This window comes from Thermobia domestica, chromosome 9 (genome assembly GCF_964235325.1).
Source record: "Thermobia domestica chromosome 9, izTheDome1.hap1.1, whole genome shotgun sequence".
In the NCBI taxonomy this organism is placed as follows: domain Eukaryota; kingdom Metazoa; phylum Arthropoda; class Insecta; order Zygentoma; family Lepismatidae; genus Thermobia; species Thermobia domestica.
Window position 1 is genome coordinate 178,116,436 of NC_137462.1, and position 19,878 is coordinate 178,136,313.

Consider the following 19,878-nt stretch of genomic DNA (forward strand, 5'->3'; position numbering starts at 1 on the left):
ACGTAGCTCGATAAGGTCGCACAGCACCATAGATCGCTTAAATGGAGTCTATGACTAATTACTTTTGTGCTTTAATAACTTCTTTCTTGCTCCGTTCAATGGCTATTTAGACTATTCCTATAAATACTCATCTATATATTAATAGCTGTGTTTGTGAACAAAAAACTCCAGATCCAAATTGATTGGGACTATGTCTGTGACTCTTAATCTCTTGAACCACCTGACCGATCTCGATCAAATTTTCAACATAGATGACGTTCGAGCCTGGAAAGTTTTTGTTTTTATATATATATTTTTACTTTGACGGTAGAACCTAGGGGAGGGGGAATTTTGAATCATATTCAATCGTTCAAACAACAATAGTGTACTGCGCTTGCGCAGGACGTGTAGGTTTCCTAGTAAGCTAGTAACTACTCATAAGTAGCACGTGTCTCACTAGCCTTTCCGTGATGGGAAGAAATAGCCTCGATGCCGACGACTCCACTGAAACCCAATCACAAAAAAATAATTCAGAATCATGTAACATTCTTACTAAATCATAAAAACTTTAGATAACATTAGTAACGTGTTCACCCTAAAAGTTAGCTCCTATCTACTTATTTTAGGAAGAGATCAAGTTAAAGCTATAATACTTTTGATGAAACTGCAAGCTACTAACAATGTTAATGCTCTTTTTTTTTTTTTTTTTTCTTTTTTTTTCGGAAACTCGCAACGTAATGATGTAAATGTGCAACTCTACAACTACCATAATGACAATAAAAACTTTACAAAAAGACTTATGTACAATGTTTGTCGTGTTATTATTAGGTCTAGTCTAATTATACAATATTTTATGGAAGACTTTGCAAAATCATAACGCTATTAGTTTACCAAAATAAATATTATGCCTTTAAAATAATTAACTCGCATTTTGGATTAGTTAAGTGTCCGAAGCTCCTAAGAAACAACAAACAACTAACTACATCATCAATTTGAGACTTGACTGTACTTGATACACAAATCTAGGTAATCATCTGAAGTTTATCAAGTACACATACAACGAACAAACTGAAACATAGTGCGAAAATATTAGAGCATTGTAAAGATTAAACCAATCGTATTACAAGGGTATTAATAATAAAGAAATACAAGATTAAAATTTCGTTTAAAAACATATTTTACAGGAAACTAACAGTCGTACAGAAAAAAAAAAGTCTTTAGACGTGTTAAGTCAGCATGCCTAACAATAGAGTTACGAAAACGCACATCTTACCTTCCAATCCACGACCTTGGGCGTCTGTATTGACAGCAAAAAAAGAAGAGAAAAAATGTATCACTAAATATTGCTTAATCAAAATTATATCACCAACTTCAGAAATGAATGATCTACTCTTAAGCGACATGTTATGGAAACACGTAAGATCTTTACGAAAATATTCTATAAGATATCTTCAATCGACAGGTTCATTTCAAAATATCCCGAAAGTGTTACGTGAACAATTACTTCGTATGCAGGTGTGTATACACAGCAGAAGAAGTAACTATCCAACGTAACACGGCAATGGCGAGCTATCAGCGCATACCGATCAGGGGCGTCATTTAGGGAGGGCAGGAGGGGGCAATGCCCCCCCCACAAGAGTTTGCGGATTACATATACTTTAATAGATTGTCAACTAATTTACTAGTACAAAACGTGAAAGTCTATGTCGGTGTTGCTCTTGCTCCCCCCCCCCAGCGAAGTCTGAAATGACGCCCCTGATACCGATGTCTCCCAGGTTTGCGAAGGCCGTTGACTAATTATTTCTCCCCAGGTGCAGCGTAGTGCTGTGAATACACTGAAGGAAGATTCGCAACCAGAACAGTTGTAAATTCGGATTCGCGGTGTGTCAATGACTATTACTGGCTCTCTCATGAAAGACGACAGGTGAATTTCCCTGTCAGCCATTAGTAAGCAAATTTCAAGTGTTATACGGTAGTGTACACTCGTGTCCAAAATTATTGTCATATGTCTATAAATATGTTGTTGTAGGAATACAATTTGATAACGAATTGTCGGTATTTCTTACAATGTTAGTATGTGTATAATCGGCAAAGACATGTGGAAAATTTTGTCAAAATAGCAGTAAATAAGAATAATAAAACGAAAATAAAACTTTCTTGAAAATTTAGTATCATTTTGTTTTACTCATTCTAATTTTCGTATTTTTAATTCTTTTCCTATGAAATTTACTACAAATATACCTTTCCCGATTATACACATTATTATCAGTATTAAAGCAGGGTTGCTATGCATTTTGCGAAATGAAATTCCCTGATTTTTCCAGGTTTTCCAGGTCAAATTCGAAATTTCTCCAGGTACAATAAGCGAGAAACCAGAGTTCTTTACAAGCCTGCAGTAAACTAATCATATATACAAAGTACTCACCAGAGACTCTCGAGAAGAACTCTTCATAATGGTGAAAAAATAAAATAAAACACCTAGCACTTTCGGTCATATACTATAACCGTCCTGTTCCAGTCTCTGGTGAGTATATTGAATTTGTTAGTTAATGTCTTCCTACGTGCAATGGAGATTGTAATCATATATATATTTTAACTATACAAAATTGGAAATTATGCACAATTGAGTGTCATCACAATAATAAAATAAGAAATTACTGTGAAAATATTTAAGTATTAATGAAATAAAAAACTTACCTGTTTTGTTTCTTTCAACAGTTTCCTTGATGACCTTTGATTTAATACACAATTTTTCTGAAAATTTTAGATTTAGACAATTCTTCTGTCACATAAACACTTACTCAGTACTTCACTATGTTTCATTGTGACGCTTAGAAAGTTTATTAGGTACTTCACTATGTGACACTAAGAAACTTCATCTCTTCACCTTTCCACAAACTTAACCCAAAGAACACTAAAGTTTAAAACAGAAATAATGAAGAAAGAAAAAAAAAACTGAACACTAATGTACGAGTTTTACTTTTGTAATGTGCGAATCTGATCTTCGAGCAACTGTGCTACTTCCTTAGCGTCGGCAAGTACTTTCCTCTTCTTTTCTTCCAAAATCTTCACTTGTTCCCTTCTTCGTTTCTCCACCATCTTAGTTTTCTCACGTTCCTTGTCCTCCATTTTCTTCTGCTGAAGCCTTTCGTGATATCTTGTTCGGACATTTCTCACGTAATGGATCATTTCCTTAGTAATTTCAACCTTCTCAACACCTCCAGCTTTTTCTACTGCTTCCCAAATCAATCTCTGTGCCACGAGTGACTCTTGAGATTGATTTTCAATTAGGCATTCTTTATTTATTGAAAATCCTCGTTCTACAGCAGCATTCCCGTGTGAAAGTACGAATATCTTCTTAAGGAATGACATCAGTTCGGTTCCACTACATGCAGTAACATTCTTTTAGAATGTATCAAATCGGATTGTCCGTGAGTAATTTCTCATCTCTTCCAGAAACTTAGGATCCGAACATGAAACTGTGAATTCCCTCTCTACGCGATCAACACACATTCCAGAAATCCACTTGTTTTCGACAAACGTCTCAAGGCAACTTCCGGGTTTCTAGAGATCACATCGGGATCACAAAACGACAGACTTCTCGTGAACTGGAATTTTTTCAAGCAAATTTGTGCAAAGTGTCTGCAGACATTTTCGACAACTCTGTTTGAACAAAAGTATATTTTTCGGAGAAGCATTCTCAGCTTGTTTAATAGCATCACGAACGCCATATCCCAAGTTGATGTTCCTTGCGCTAAGTTCTCGAGATCTGTTATATTAATCTTAGCAATGTTTGTAGTTGTAGCCATTACATCAGGTTTCACGAATCTATTCATTGCAGTTGTCACTATGTTTGATAATTCACAATACAAGAAAGGAACCATGGGCTGTTCGGCCTGAAATGTCTTCAAAAAGGGTTCAACATCAGAAGCAAGCAATTTAAAAAAATGCTAATTTTGGACCAATCATTTTATCTTCTAAATATTTCTTCATAGTGTCGTAACTTGCAGATTTTGGTTCTTTTTTCTCTCTCTTCGCTACGTCAACATACTTAACTAAGTTCTTAAGCACTTCTAGTGCTCTATCAGCTACTTCCGTTTTCTCAACCCAACGTACGGCACAAAATTTCTTCGGAAACTTTGATGAACCAGTAAAGGAGACATAATCTGCTCTTCTTGCGGGTACGTTCTTAAATACATTATATATAGCTCTTTAAAAATCTACGATATTCCACTCGGTAGATTTTACTGCAGTTTTGAAAGAATTATTCACATTATGTAGGCCACATGTAGGATAACTGTACCCCCATCTAACTCCTGACACAATTCTTCTTTAAGTTTCCGGAGAAACTTAACATTAACATTCGGTTCATCCATTGAGACGTCTTAAGTCAAAAGGACTGAAGTTTTTCTTTGAACGCGACTAACAGATCGGCTACTGTTGAGTATCCTAAAAATGACGATCCAATGTATTTGCTAACAACCTTCTCTTCCTTCTTAGTCCAAAATCTGATCACAAAGTCCATTTGTTGAGTTGGTTTATTTTATTTAGGCTTTCATCAAAAGAAATACAAAAACAATCACTATCAGATGCATCGCTTGTTTGTTTGTTTTAAGAAATACGGTGCTAAACCATAAACTAGACAATATGCCATTTTTGCTCTGCCGATTGCGATTTCCTTAGCTATGTCACTGTCAGGGAACATAATTGGAAACAAATTTGAGATTTGGCCAGCTGCAGAGAGGGACGAATGAACATAAACTGACTGCAAGCACCATAATATTTCTGCTTTTGTTGTTTGCTCTTTGGTAAGAAATTTTCGCATTCCACGGGTTGTAGTATCTGTAGTTGGTCCAGAGATTGAAGCCTTATGTGTCGAGTCAGAGAGATTATCACTACACACACAGGTTTTGGTCTCAGTAGTGGGTTCAGAAACTGAAGCTTTACATATCGAATCAGGGGCATTATCACTACAGGCACTTGTTTTATTGACAGTCTATGGAGTAGGTCCAGAAACTGAAGCCTTATTTGTCGAGTCATGGGAATTGTCACTACAGACAGATGCAGCAATCACTTCATTTTTTTCACACATGGATACCGGTTTGTCTTTGGAAAACATGAACATGGCCGGTATACCGGGTGATTTAGCAGCACTTATTGCGGCCTTATGCTTTCTACCTTTCATGTGGCTAACAAGCGCTAGTTTCCTCATGTTGCTAAGAGAAGCACTTTTCCTACAGATTTTACAGTAAAATGAGAATTTGTCTGATTCACAAGAGAGAAGCCACGAAGAATAGTCACTATTTGTAAGCCACTGGGAATTAAAAGAACACAACCTCTACTTGGAGCTAGCCGTAATATGAGGTGCATTAATTAACCTGTGGAAGAAACAAAGTACCGTCGGATAGGAAAGCTGAATATACACAACTGTCATATCAAATACGTATATTACTCATAGAAATTGAAATTTTGTTTCTGTATGAACGAAGAGCGGAAACAGTTCTTAATATCATGTTTTCTACGGAAAACTTTTCGGTGTTTAAAATTTTCGAATTCATACTTTTTTTAACATGTTTATGTACGTATGCCCAAAGTTTTTCGCAAACCTTTTCTTTTTTTTTTCTTTTTTTTTTTTTTTTGTGTGTGTGTGTGTGTGTAATCCATTACTGTGCGAATTTGCAGATCATATATTAAGAAAATCACTCACCAGGGCGTAAAAACTACTTGTTAACAGCAAATGTTAACATTAATAGCACTTACAATACATTTACTACGGCCAACTAATAAACCAGATTTTAGAATAGTGTTACTAAAACTATTTTACCTGAACAAGAAATGTATCTTTTTTCTTTTTTTAATTTCTGTTATGTTACGCTGTATTACAACTCTCCCGCTTGGTTCTTTGTTCTTCCCCAAAATGCGCTATAAAGACCAGTGTTGCCAACAGAGCAAAATGTTTTTCCATCATATCACAGAATTAAAACCACTAGAATCTCTTAGACAATTTGGGAAACCATCTGATGAACAATTATGCACACCAGGTCGTGGCAGTAATGCACCTTAACATACTCTTTTTACATTATGTAGGTGCATTACTGGCGTGATCAGGAGTGTATCATTGCACAGATGATTTCTCAAACTTTTGCTTAGTTGCAGACTCGCCTCATCTTCGATTGTATCCAGTGCATGTACTGAGAGTGCGTCCAGATCAAAGTTGCAACTTTTACCTCACAAAATTCCCTGACATTTTGCTCAAATTTTCAAAATGCCCTGATTTTTCCAAGACTTTTCCAGTAACTTCAAATTCCCCGATTTTTCCAGTGTTTCCAGTCGCGTAGCAGCCCTGTAAAAGTACCCTGCAAAATCAAATTATATTCTTACAAGAAGACAGTTATAGATATGCGACAATCATTTTGGACATGAGTGTACATAACTTGACAATAATAAACTGAGCTACAGGAAATTGTGCATAATGGATGCCGGAGTGTTTTTCAGGGTCATTTGGTCAGGGTATATATATATATATATATATATATATATATATATATATATATATATATATATATATATATATATATATACAGAGAGTTGATTAATTCGTGTGCCAATTTCATTTGTTTACTGTGCAAAAGTGGTACGAGGTAAAGCCGTGCAATTTGGTATTGATTTTTCAGATTTAAAAAAAAATGTATACATGTAAAAAACAGTTTGTTGGACTTGTTCTGTAAAATACAACGTTACTACCCTAAATCCGCGTTCCTGATGGAATTCCATGCCTCACTTAAATGTTATCAAACACATTTCTGTCCATTATTCCATTAATTCGAACAAAATTATCAACTTGATAGTTTGTAAAGCATCTCTAAACCGTGATGCCATCTTCTCAGTGCCTTGCTGTAGGCAGGGTGTACCCACGGGGATACAAATGGGGTCTCGGTTCCCCAAACGAGTTCATGCCCCCCAAATGAAATTCGACTGTTAATTGTTTATTTAAACATGTCATCTAAAGTAAATGACGAATGCTTATAATGGACCAAATGGAAGTGATCATTTTTCATACGGGAAGAATAAGGTTTAATTAACATAAAACAGGAAATTTGAATATTGTAAACAGTATCCCTCTTTTTCCTTTTAGAAGCACAATTTGTTGAAAACGTTCCAACACATCTTTATTCACTTCTGATTATGAGTTTATATATCGAATTTCACGCCTCCAACTTAAGCGAATACTCACATTATGTATTTTGTGACTAAAGAATCCAAACTTTTAATACTGGATGTCCCCTTTAGGAACCGAAGTTCTGAAAAGAAAAGAAATGAAATGAAATCTTCCGAGTTTTACGTCCCAACGTTATGCCGTGTAGACCAAAGGAGACAGTGATGATGGGAAATGAATGAAATGGTAGAATAAAGAAAATGGAAGAAACGTGAGGACCCGGAGGAAACCCACGCACACGGTGTTTGTCCACCACAAAGTTTGCTTGGCGCGAGCTGAGATCGAACCAGGAACCCCATGCACCAGAGGTGAACACACTACCACTGAGCCACCGCAGCCCGCGAAGTTCTGAAAAGGCTGAAAGAGGTTTTCGATTAATTTCAATTAGGAGTTTATGTACCAGACTTCTTAGTTCTAACTTAAACGAATAAGGTCATTGTATCGAATATGCGCCCCCTCAGGATATAATGAGCTCTCAGGTACAGGTGGAATAAAGGAAAACGAAAATTAGTATGCAAATGCAAAGTTTAATACCCTCGTAAATAATACTATTAGCAACCATGAAAAAAATGTTTACGTAAAGGCATCATACACCGAAATATGCCAAAGGGTGGTAAGGGCGCGTATTTCCCGACGCTGAAGTAATATGCGTATCGTGTGTAACTGCGTTTTCAAGCCAAAATGTAAGACTACTGACAAGCAACACATCAAATATCTGGAACCCTAATATAGAACTACGTTATGAAATCATGCAGTGAAGCAATACTGTAAACTTACATTATGAAAATACCAAGAAATTATGAAGAAACTTTCATGAAAGGAATTTAATTTTCTCTCTTTGTAATACAAAAAGCATTTTTTGTTACCACTGGAGTATTTTAGCTATATTATTATAAATCATGAACGTAGTTTAAAATCCTTCTTTCAAGTATTATAATTCTAACATAGGAGTAGAGCATCTGAATTGTCTAACCCTCGTGTTGGTATAATATGAACTGAAGAGTAACAAACAAAACACTATCACAAGAATTAACCTTATCTTATTTGTGGCAATGATTACAGACGAAGAAGACCATGTCTTGGTCAGACACGCACGAAATATGATACCACATCGTGTATCTGATACACTGTATCCAATCTTACCCGTTTACTTCTGCGTGAAAGTAAAGACACCATAATAATTGCTTTTGTTACGAATTTCCGATTATGAATGGCACTGTTCTGCAATATTTTTGCGTGTTTCTGACTTTCCTATTTTCCCTTTCCTGTTCTTCACGGAAGCAGTAACCTTAGAAGTCTTTATCTGACGTAGCAAAGTCATATAGTGATCAGATGTAAGAACAGTAGCATTTTGACGTTTTCTTCCCGTAGTAGCAGGAGATGATGTGTCACTGTGTGGCAATGGATGCAATGACGCAAATTACGTGGTTGGCGATGACCGCTGAGATGTGGAGCTGTTGTTATCGGACACACATGAAACATTGCTGCATTCACTTTGAGGCATCCTCATTATTCACATTCCGTACACATTGGCTCTCCTGATGACATTAGCGATTGTCTTCCTCTGTTGGAGATCGTAAACCCGCAGATGGACTGTAAGCATATACAGAAACAGCATCTGCGTTTAAAGGGAAAAAATACCAGTCCACGAAAAGCGTTGAGTGCCGTACCAAGTTACCCATCTGGACTATACGCACAAAAAAGAAAACAAATCCCTCTCGGCTAAGCATACAGGCTGAGGTACATTCTAACATTGGCATACTGAAAATAATTTATTATAGATTTGAGTACCACTCACGCTATGTAACCCTTTCTGAGGTCTAGGTAACACGAAACGAAATTACGTAGAAATTTTCCGGAAGTCTTAACATGGTAACGACTGTAATAGGTAGTATTTCTTTCGAAACCTACCTAAAAAATACGTAAATTCCACCTCCTGTACTGCTTACAAATATAGTCGTCTTGCAGTTCCATAGGGAAATATACTCATCTTATTGATCTCCATCTCTCTAAAGATTACGGGGAAATCGCGCAGGGTGAGCTTTTTCTCCCAAAGTAGCAGGGCGAGTATTTCCTCATTCACAGTACACACACAAATATGTCGCCCTGCAGCGAGACTAGCATGCTGCCCCGAAAATTGCCAACTCCCTCTGTAAGCCATGAATTGCTTTCACGGCGGCTACCGGAGTTGCAATCCTCTTTGCTTTTCTCTCTCCCAAAGCACAATACACACTCAATATTACATCAGACACTTTTTTGATGCCACACACATACAATAAAATGTCAACAACATGCCTGTAGTTGTGAGCGAAATTCTCTATTTTGTGCAGGAACACGTAGCAGCGGTATGAACGTCCTCTTGTCTGTTAAGTACAACAAAACATAGCAGCTTCTGCCACATGCTGTCCGTTTTCTTACGAAGTACGCATTTTCCCTCGGGGTGCATATTTGACCTTACTCATTTATTATGTATAAAGAACCGGAGATTTGAATATTATATAAATTATTTCCATTCCCAATTAGAAGTGGAATTGTCGAAACATATATTCTCTTGTTTTTAATTAGAGTTTAAATCCCAAATCCTACACACCTAGCTTGAGTGAATCCTTACATTTGGCAGTTTCACAGTAAAGAGTTGAAAGGGCCTATCCGGTATGCCATAAGCACCACTGTGTCACGTGATAAGGTCAAAGATTACGTTGCGTGCTAAATTGAGTCTGGAGACTCCAAATCAAGATGTGATATATTTCAAGCACAAAACCTCCGCGCGGGGCACCGTGGGCAATTCGAAGAAGATGCTTATATTTCATCATTATTATTGATTTTAATCAAACAACTTGAGCTTTGACAATGTTCCATATTTACCTTATGTGCTATACATCGTTTTCAAGCTCTTCACTATGTCTTTGCAATAAGCTTTCAATTAGCCATCTCCTTATTATAGTTTTTGAGATATGTGGATGACTTCAGTTTTTCACGGATTTTTCATCGACTTGAATGTTCATGTTTCGTGATTTTGCTTACTGTGTTCCACCCATTTTAGGACAATTTCTGATTTGAATATAGAATCCACATAGTCTGTTCTATACGTAAGTTGATTTTCGGCCATCTCCCTTTTTAGTTTGAGATGAGTGGAAGAATTATTTGTTTTCATTGACAATAATGTTAATGTTCCGTGCTTTTTTTCTTGACTATGCTCCATTAAATTTTAGGACAACTTCTTTACTGAAGGTAGAATCTGAATAGTCTGTTCTGTCTAAGCTGATTTTCAGCCATCTCCCTCTTGGTTTTTGAGATAAATCGAGGAATTATTTGTATTTCATTGACTTTCCATTGACATTAATATTAATGTTTCGTGTTTTTTTTTTTTTTAATCATCTTCCATCCATTTTAGGACACTTTTCTTTTAAAATATCCAATCTACGCAGTATCTTCTATATTTGAGCTGAATTTCAGCCATCTCCCTCTTTTGATTTTTGAGAAAAGTAAAAGGTATTACCTGTTTCCATTGATTTTCCATTGACCTTAACCCTTTTGGGATCCTATGGTACAATTTGTACCATACGCGTTTTTCATGGTACATTGCGTTATTTCTCTTCTATTTGAGCTATTTCGTCTTTTTTTTTTTTTTTTTTTTTTTTTTTGTTTGTTTTCCAAGTCCAGGGGCCTTGTAGAAGACATTACGTATGGTTTCAGACCGTCCTGCGTCCAGACATAGGAGGTGATGACGTCACAAGTCAAAAATTTATTTTCTCATTTTCTAAGCCTATGTTCAATATTTTTTGGCGGGCTTATTTTCCTACGTAGAAGATTGAAATTTTGCACAAACATTCAGTCCACCGAGTAGTATTTACCAGATTTTTTGTTCCGATGTCAGTGCTAAAACAGGGGGGGGGACCAGAGGGGCAAAGGGGTAAGAAAAGGAATTTTTTTACCCCCAAAACCCCGTTTTTCGTAATTTTCCCGCCTTACATACATGATAGGACCACGTGAGTCATACCGTCTGAAAGGCAGTTCCATTCTGAAGAGAACGACGGTCGAATTATTATTCTAGGGTAATTAGGACCGTCTCAGTGAATTTTTATCCAAATATACTTCTGTATAGGGTAAAAGTGGGGCATGGTAGGGAAATTTTTTTCTGGCGGGCCTATTTTTTCACGTAGAAGATTGAAATTTTGCACAAACATTCAGTCCACCGGGTAGTATTTACCAGAAGTTTTTTCCGATTTCTGCGTAAAAACAGGGGGGTCCAGAGGGGCAAAAGTTGAAAAAAGGGAAATTTTGCCCCCCAAAATCCCTTTTTTCAGGAATTTCCCGCCTTAGATACATGATGGAGACATGTGAATGGTATCGCCTGAAAGACAGCTCTATTATGAAGAGAATGATTGGCGAATTATAGTCCTAGGGTAATTAGGGATGTCTCAGGATTTTTTTCCCCTGAGATCATAGTGTTTTATGGTAATTTGGGGCATTGTGGGAATTTTTGGTACAAATTCTCTCGCCCTTACTATTCAAGATATAAACTTGAAATTTGGCACACACATTCAGTATACCAAGTACTATTTATCAGATTTTTTTAGATGGCTACGATCACACACGGGGGGTCCAGGGGGGCCAAAGTTCGAGAAAAAAAAATTCCCTCCGAAATTTTCACTTTGACATTTTTTCCCGCTTCTGGTATATAGTATGAACATGCAGGTGATACCATTTGAAAGCCAGCTCTATTCTGAAGAGAACGAGGTATGGACCATGATCCTAGGATAAATAGTGACGATGCAGTAGCTGCTTGACAAAGTCTAAAAAATAGCCCCAAAAGCCGGGATACCAAAAGGGTTAATGTTTCAAGCTTTTTGACTATATTCCATCCATTTTAAGACAATTAGCTTCTGGAACATCTGTATTTAAGCTGAATTTCAGCAATCTCCCTCTTTTGGTTTTTGAGATAAGTGGGAGAGTTATTTGTTTTTCGCTGATTTCGCATTTACATTAATGTTAATGTTTCGTGCTTTTTGACTCTGTTCCATCCATTTTAGGCCAATTTGCTTTTAAAATATACAGTAGATTCTACATAGTTTCTTCTACAGGGTAGTCCAAAAGTAGGTATACAGTCCCGTACTGATCTGCTCACTGTATTCCATATCATTTCTTATTGTTATCAAACAGGTAGACCTAGGAACAGCCGAATCAAACAAACCCATAAAGCTAGAATGATATACTTGATCAATGCACGGGTGTATACCTACTCTTGGGCCACCCTGCATATTTAAGCCGAATTTCAGCCATCTCCCTCTTTTGGTTTTTGACATAAATGGAGGAATTCTTTGTTTGTCATTGATTTTCCATTGACATTAATGTTATGTTTCGTGTTTTTTGACTGTGTTCCATCCACTTTAGGACAATTTGCTTTTCGAGTATAGAATCTGCATAGTCTCTTCTACATTTAAGCTGAATTTCAGCCATCTCCTCCAAAGTCTGTTTACATCATTGAAACTGGATAAGGCCCTTTGTAACATAAATTGCTCACTTTTCCCTATTTAAGAGCGAAATTTTCGAAAAGTGCGAAACACATGTTCGTTATTTTTAATAGGAATCTTATGTGTTAAGCTTACCTTCCTAATGTTAGTAAGTTTAACCTTCGTTTGTGGGAAAATTGATTTGAATCCTCTTTAATCTCCCTCAGTATATGTATTTTTAAAATTCCCTATTATCGCTTGTATTCATAAGTGAGTTCCCTGTTCAAATTTTGTTTCTAGCTATTTATAGTATTTATGTTGAGGGAGTAGTCACTCTTTCATATAACAGTACAAGTATGAAAGAAAAATATGCTTAACCCGTTAACTCATAATAATTATGAACTTCCCAAATAATTATGAACTTCTGCAATACTGATCAGTGACATATATGTGGTTTTCAAAGCTAAACAAAGTTTTCTTATCAGCAGTAAAACTGTCATATGGTTGTTAGCGGCCACGTGCGGTTTGTCAATCAGTTGGATGTTGCCAGTATTACAAAAGCTTAGCCGCTCTCCCTGTCGCCAGGGTAAACAATGAAGTCTCGAACTATTCTTTCTGAGTGTTGCAAACCAATAAGCAGATACATAAAACCAGAATAATCACTTAAAATAGGGATAAAATACGTACAGGTCATTCAACAAGTAATTTTCTCTCCTATTAATATAATAATAATAATATGATAGTTTTTACGTCCGAGCCGTTTCGGGCTACTGTGCATTTTCGGTTATGTTCGGAAAATAGAATAGATCCTGGACCGCACGTTGGACCGATATTGTATTTTTACCCGTGTGAATCGAGTTCGCCCGATTGAACCGTATGAATAGGGATGACCTGATAATCCCGTTTTTATGAAAACAAGCTTAGTCTGTCACTACTGTAAATGATGTGTTGTTTCACTTTATTATCATAACACAAATTGTTCTAATTATCTTGTACGAACTCATAACAAGTCTATCGGGTCAAACGGTCCAAACAGGCCAAACATGGGTCAAACGGGTTTATCACGTCTAAGGATCGAGTAAACCAAACGCAATGGGTATCGGGCGGGTACAGATTACCCGAAAAGTTCAAGCACTAATTATAGGTTAAAGTCAATACTTAAGAGCTCTAATTGTTTGCATTCACTTTTTTCTTTCCTTTTTTTAGTTAGTCCACCAACGAACTTGCGGATACATAAATATAAATGCTCAAATCTAAATTATTGCACTATATTATTGCAATGAGCATCAACGTGATTTACTATTAAAGTTAGCGTGATGCACTAATGTTAGTCTTATATAAATATTATTATTATTATTATTATTATTATTCGACAGGCCATCTGTCTATAATGACAATTTAAAATATTCTTCTTTTTTTTAAAAAAAAGAGAAATGATTAAAAAGCATTCTATTAAGTACCTAAATCCTCATATGTATTAATGTACGCAAGTTAATATCTGAGTAATAAATCATTAATTTCCTGGGTATAGTATCCTAATTTGTAGTTTGTACAGTTTTTATACACGTGACGAATGACATTAGAAAGAAACTGATCAATTATATATTGACCTGTATAACTATATCTAAAAGTTAGAAATAATATACTTACAGCAGAGCAGATAAACAGGCAGAATCTTTATTAAGCCTATTACTAATATTACATATTATTATTAGCAATAATAATAACTAAATTCCTGGCACAACAGCCTTTAGAAGGCCTGGACTTATGACACTCATTTCTGTGGGGTAATGTGTTTAGAGGTCTGCACGGGCTCGGGCTACTATGATAACCGTAATGGGGTTAGCCAGTGAGAACTTTATACAGTTCTACCTGAGTTGGAGCGGCAACGCCGGAATCTAGTTACAATGAAGGATTTATGGTAGAGACAAGTAAACCCTTAGGTCTTGACCTTCGAGGAAAAAAATGGTTATGTTTTGTCGCGTACTATACTAGCATTACGTGGCACCATTGCCTGAATGTGGGTTTTATGGTCGACCAGAATACTTCAAGGGTTTTTGTAACGCGAAGTTTAACAATGTATTTCAGTACACAGGGGTGAGGCAGGTGAGACAGAAATAAAAGAAATTACTTTCTTTTCGGTTTTACTTAGACACACAGTATTGAAATACTGATAAAATTTGCTCAAACTACTAAATTAAACTTCCTAACGTTGCAGCCACGAAAGACTATGGAACAGCCAGATGGCTCACATTCAACTGGATGATGAATGGCCAGCAAATTAGTTTCCAGGTGCCATTATTTCTGGCTTTGTGGATCGGAGATTGCTACTTGCTAATTTAAGGAGCTCCGCAATTACGCCATGATACTGGGTCAATACCATAAAATTTTAGTGCTTCTTGGGACAATAAATCCAGGAACCATTCACACCGAGGTCGTGCACGCTAACAATGCGGCTAAACCAGAGCTAAATAATAAAATCTAAACATCTATTTTCTTTTTCTTTTTTTTTTTTTTTTTTTTAATGATGTCTATTCGCACCCGCAGATGGTTAATTTTGATATCTATGGTAACGAAAAAGAGCTGGAAAAGATTAAGAATATAGTATATAACCAATTTGCTGAAATTTCTGTTGGGTTAAGGATAGAACTTATGGGAATTAAGTTTTTCTATAAACATACCTGTGTAAAATGTGTTTTGTAACAAATTATCTCTATAAAAGAATCGTAACATGTCTAGGTTACTAATAGTTGTTTTATGAAAAACCCAACAATATGGCGTAACTTATTTAACCTGAAAAAAATCACAGGAAGTAGTTTATACCTGGAAGTGAGTTATTCTCAAAAAACTACGCAGACGATTCTGTCCATATATCATTAATAACTCTATAATGTTCCGCAAATCACTTGTCAGGAAAATATTTACGAGGATAGTTTCCTTTTTATTATTAACTATTTCCTCAAATACGACTCATGCGATTTTGTTGATATCTCTTAGATGTTTCATAAATAACTCTAACACATGATAGTTATCTGTCATTAAAGCTCAACTGATGGTAGTTTACTTTTGACGCTGGGTTTTCTTCAAATGAAGTTTTCCGAAAACAGTTTTGTTCGTATTTCATAAATACATGTTTCAGTAATAACTGCAGCATAACACGATTTGGTTTTTAAGATATTAAAATGGCAAAGCTCAGTGTAGTGGTCTGTATCTTTTATTTAAACACAAAGTCAAATAAATGGGCTTTCTAAAGTATTATTTTTCTTTTCCTATGAATAGGTTATTGGTACATTTCCTAGAACTTGTGATTCTAAGTTTGCAGTGTCAAAACCCCTGTCTCAACTGCAAATCACAACATGTGTAATATTAGGATCTTGTTTCGGGGGAGGGGGGCTTGAGAACCAGTAAGAAGCATTTGTGTTGTACGTATAATGCGAAAAAATAATTAAATTATTTCGGGTGGTCTTGATAGCCCGATAGCCATCCCTTAAATACGCCACTGATGTAGTCTATCCATGATGAGTTATTTTGCTTGCACACTATGAAACAGGATGTTCGGTTCGCTTTTAGTATCGAAGTCCAGCCTCTCTGAAAAAGCCTTGGGTCCGCCAAGAGAAACTTGCTGAGTACACCCCTGGCTGTACGTATCACACAGTCGGTATGAAAGCGCTCCTAGGGACGACGACGCATAAACTTCTAGCATTCGAAAGCGAAAAGTTGCAATTTAGATTCGTCAGTCCAGAGCACCCTCTTCCATTCTCTTCCATTTTTCATCTTTCCAGTCTTTATTTTATCTTCTTGGCCAAGGAGTAATTTTTGGAATGTTTATCCGCAATTCTACCCCCAAGACTATCGATCTGAAGGCACTTGACCATTGTCCTATTGATTCTTCCGGAATGGTTAACGTCTTTTCCATTTGCTTGTTTTATCAGTGATACTTTTGGACGATCAGTGCGTTTCCGTATAGATCTAATATTTACACCACTTTGTCACTGTCTTTCAAGAACTGACGAACTGCTCCTCCTGATCGTGAATGATTTTTCGCAAAGAATGACTCTCTTCTTAGTGGACTGCTTATCACGGGGTAGTGTAGTGGCAGGCGAGGAGCCTCCGGTCATAAATTACTTAGGGCCGCAAGAAGCCTACATCCACCACTGCCATCCAATTTATCCTAAAGTATCCTTGTAGGTAGATGAATAGGATTGTTAAGATTCAAATCGCATATTCTGATCAACATTGCGCAAGTGATGCAAAGGTATAGCGACGTAAAACTAAAACGATAACTTTATTTCTCAATACTAGTTCAGGTTGCTTTGGTATAACGGTAATTAAGAGGAAAATAATATCGTTCTCAAGCATCAAAGTTTGCTGTAAATTATGTTATCGTAAGCCATTAAAATCTACTCAATGACCTGCAAAAATAGTTTCTTTAAATCAGCTACTAACGAAATTTTCGAAACAGCTCTTCTCCCTGGTATAATGGCAAGTATGTGCGCCTTTGATGCACATGTCTCGGGCTCGATTCTCATTGGGAACGTTAAAAATTGTTCAAATTTTCGGTTGTTCCGATTCCACCTTAATCTGTACTTCCACGTTTTATATAGCCTTATTGCTGAAAACGGACGCCAAACTTGCGAAACAATTTCGAAGCATTTTACACAGCGATCTCATAATACAAGCACAAACGCCCGCAAAAGTTTTCCAAGAAGGGGGAATATTGACATACGTCAAGTCGCGAATACACTCGCTGTGATGCACATAATACTTCATGCAAAACAATTATTATTGACGAGCATTGCATAACTATTAACTAAAGTAAATATCTTAAACACTGTAGTGGGTGAGTAAGGAAATTAATGTTTTGTCATGTATTTCGAAGAAACGAACCTCTTTCGAAAAATCCAGGAGGAGCAATTGCCTCTTTGGCCCTTGCTGCGGGCGCCCACGAACATAGTGTAATGTAAACACGAACACAGAACAAAAATAACAAAAAAAAAAAAAAAAAACTCGTTACTTATACTTATCACTCAGGTGAAATACGCTAGTAGTAGAGTTGCCACTACATCTGAAATTTTCAGTAGCCTTTTCGAACGATATCAGACACATAACGACATAATGCCTTTACAAAATCGTTCTCCGAAGGCATGTTATAACATTTTTATATTTTATAGAAGGAGTCTGAAAGATGATTTAAAATTAACAACAAGAGAATAGCGGTGTTTCTGGTACTTTAAACTAGAGTGGAACCTCTGTAACAGACAGAATGCCGGAGGTCTTTTCAGGATTTCTACACAGTGTCTGGCCCTTCCCTTCGCGCATGGCTAGTACTTCTATAGGTTGTTGCAAGAAATATCCGATCTGTCTATTTACATGAAAGCACATTCTAGAAAAGGATCTAGTTTGAACACGGAAAAAAAGGAAAAGAAATCATAGGAACTCTTAAGTTAGGACAAGACCTAAACTTAATGCATAAAAGATTCTAATGGGTAGAGGCTGTCTCCCCTGTCTCCCCTCAAGCCAGTGATGTGTACACTGTAGAAGTAAGTATCTCACCAATTTTAAAACCAAAACATTAAGGGGGCAGACTACTAAATATTTTTCAAAAGCTAACCATTTTTCTTTTGCCAGTTTTTCGTAAATGAAAAGAGATAATGAAATGTAACTTACCTCAATAATAGATAATGTTATTATACACCCGAAAATACGAATCGGAAGATATTCCAGTGTTGCCATCCATAGAAATTACAGTGTGACCAGAATTAGAATTACCCAAAAATGTAGGTTAAGGCAACGACTAGAAAATGAACTCAACGGTAATTGGTAACTTATCACGCTGTCTGTGTTTCTTATTAACTACTTTTTAAATAATATTTGTATTTATTCTGTAATAACTTATATACGTTATTACAAAATAAATAAATTAGTACAAAATACTTAGTATTTATTCTGTAATAACTTACATACGTTATTACAAAATAAATACAAATATTATTTAAAAAGTAGTAAACAAGGAACACAGACAGCATGATAAGTCATCAGTTACATTGAGTTCATTTTTCTAGTAGTTGCCTTAACCTAGATTTTTGGATAATTCAAATTCTAGTCACACTGTAATTTCTATGGATAGCAACACTGAAAATTCTTCCGATTCGTACATTTCATTATCTTTTTTCATTTACGAAAAACTGTCAAAAGTAAAAATTGTTAGCTTTTGAAAAATATCTAGTAGTCTGCCCCCTTAAATTGTCTCTAATCTTCAACAAACATACACTATAATTTATAAAATCAGAGTTTTTTTTTTTTTTTTTTTTTTTTTAACGAAATATTCCCGGAATATAATTTTCTTACATCGGAAGAGAACACGGATTCACTTCCTCATTATATACCGATTTCCAATGACAGTAATGATAAAGATTAGGGTATCTCAGAAGAATTATACCCCTATTGCACTACAATCAACTTTAACGACAGTAGTCGACGGACTTAAGGCGGATTTTCATGCCAGCGGCCGTTGCGTTCTTGTGGCTGAATAGCCAATTGAGAAAGTTGTTTAAGTATGGTTCTACTTGTAAAACATCTTTCTGTTGCCTACACATAGAAATCGCAAGCAACGGACGTTTGCATGCAAATCCGGACTTATAGTTCTTAAAAACACACAAGGGGGGGATAATTGAGTGTTCATTCTTGATTAACTCTGTGCCGTGAGAAACTCTCAGAGCATATCTATACGAGCATGTCAAAACCATGATACGTACATTTTTAGTGGAAAGCACATCACAACCTTATGAATTATATCTATACAAGAATGGCAAAAACGTGACAAAGAATGGTCTTTTGGGCATTTTCTGATTTTTCGCTCCGGTAGTTGGTTACACTGAGATCTATATGCTGACCAAATTTCATAATGTCTCAATTAAAAATTCTCTATTCACCAGTGCACTGGAAGTAATTTTAATTTAATTCAAAAGGCTGTAATTTGCTCTCCTGCGAATATGTTGCTTTGACATCTTCGTATAGTTATTTGGCCAAACTTTTTACGTTTGAAGGCTAGTTTTCATTTCAGATATCATTGGTGGCCTACTTATATGTTAACCAGTCTATCAGAGGGAACTACAAAACAATAACAGTGATCCATAAAGACAGTATGACACGGACCCCAACAGGCTACCTCTCATGACTTCCCGGTTGACTAGTAAATCGCGGTCGACGCGCTGCCCACTTCTGATATAC

At 36.2% G+C, this 19,878-nt stretch overlaps 1 protein-coding gene across 8 annotated transcripts in view; it reads right to left on the reverse strand.

Moving 5' to 3' along the window:
- Klc (kinesin light chain) overlaps window positions 1–19,878 on the reverse strand; it is a 244,533-nt gene that overhangs the window by 159,767 nt on the left and 64,888 nt on the right. For 4 of the 8 annotated variants that reach the window (XM_081725519.1, XM_081725511.1, XM_081725518.1 and 1 more), the window contains exon 3: window positions 1,253–1,276. The exons of the other annotated variants lie outside the window; for them this stretch is intronic. In XM_081725519.1, the coding sequence (XP_081581645.1) occupies window positions 1,253–1,276 (24 nt within the window). The remainder of the gene's footprint in view (window positions 1–1,252; window positions 1,277–19,878) is intronic. 8 annotated transcript variants of the gene reach the window in all.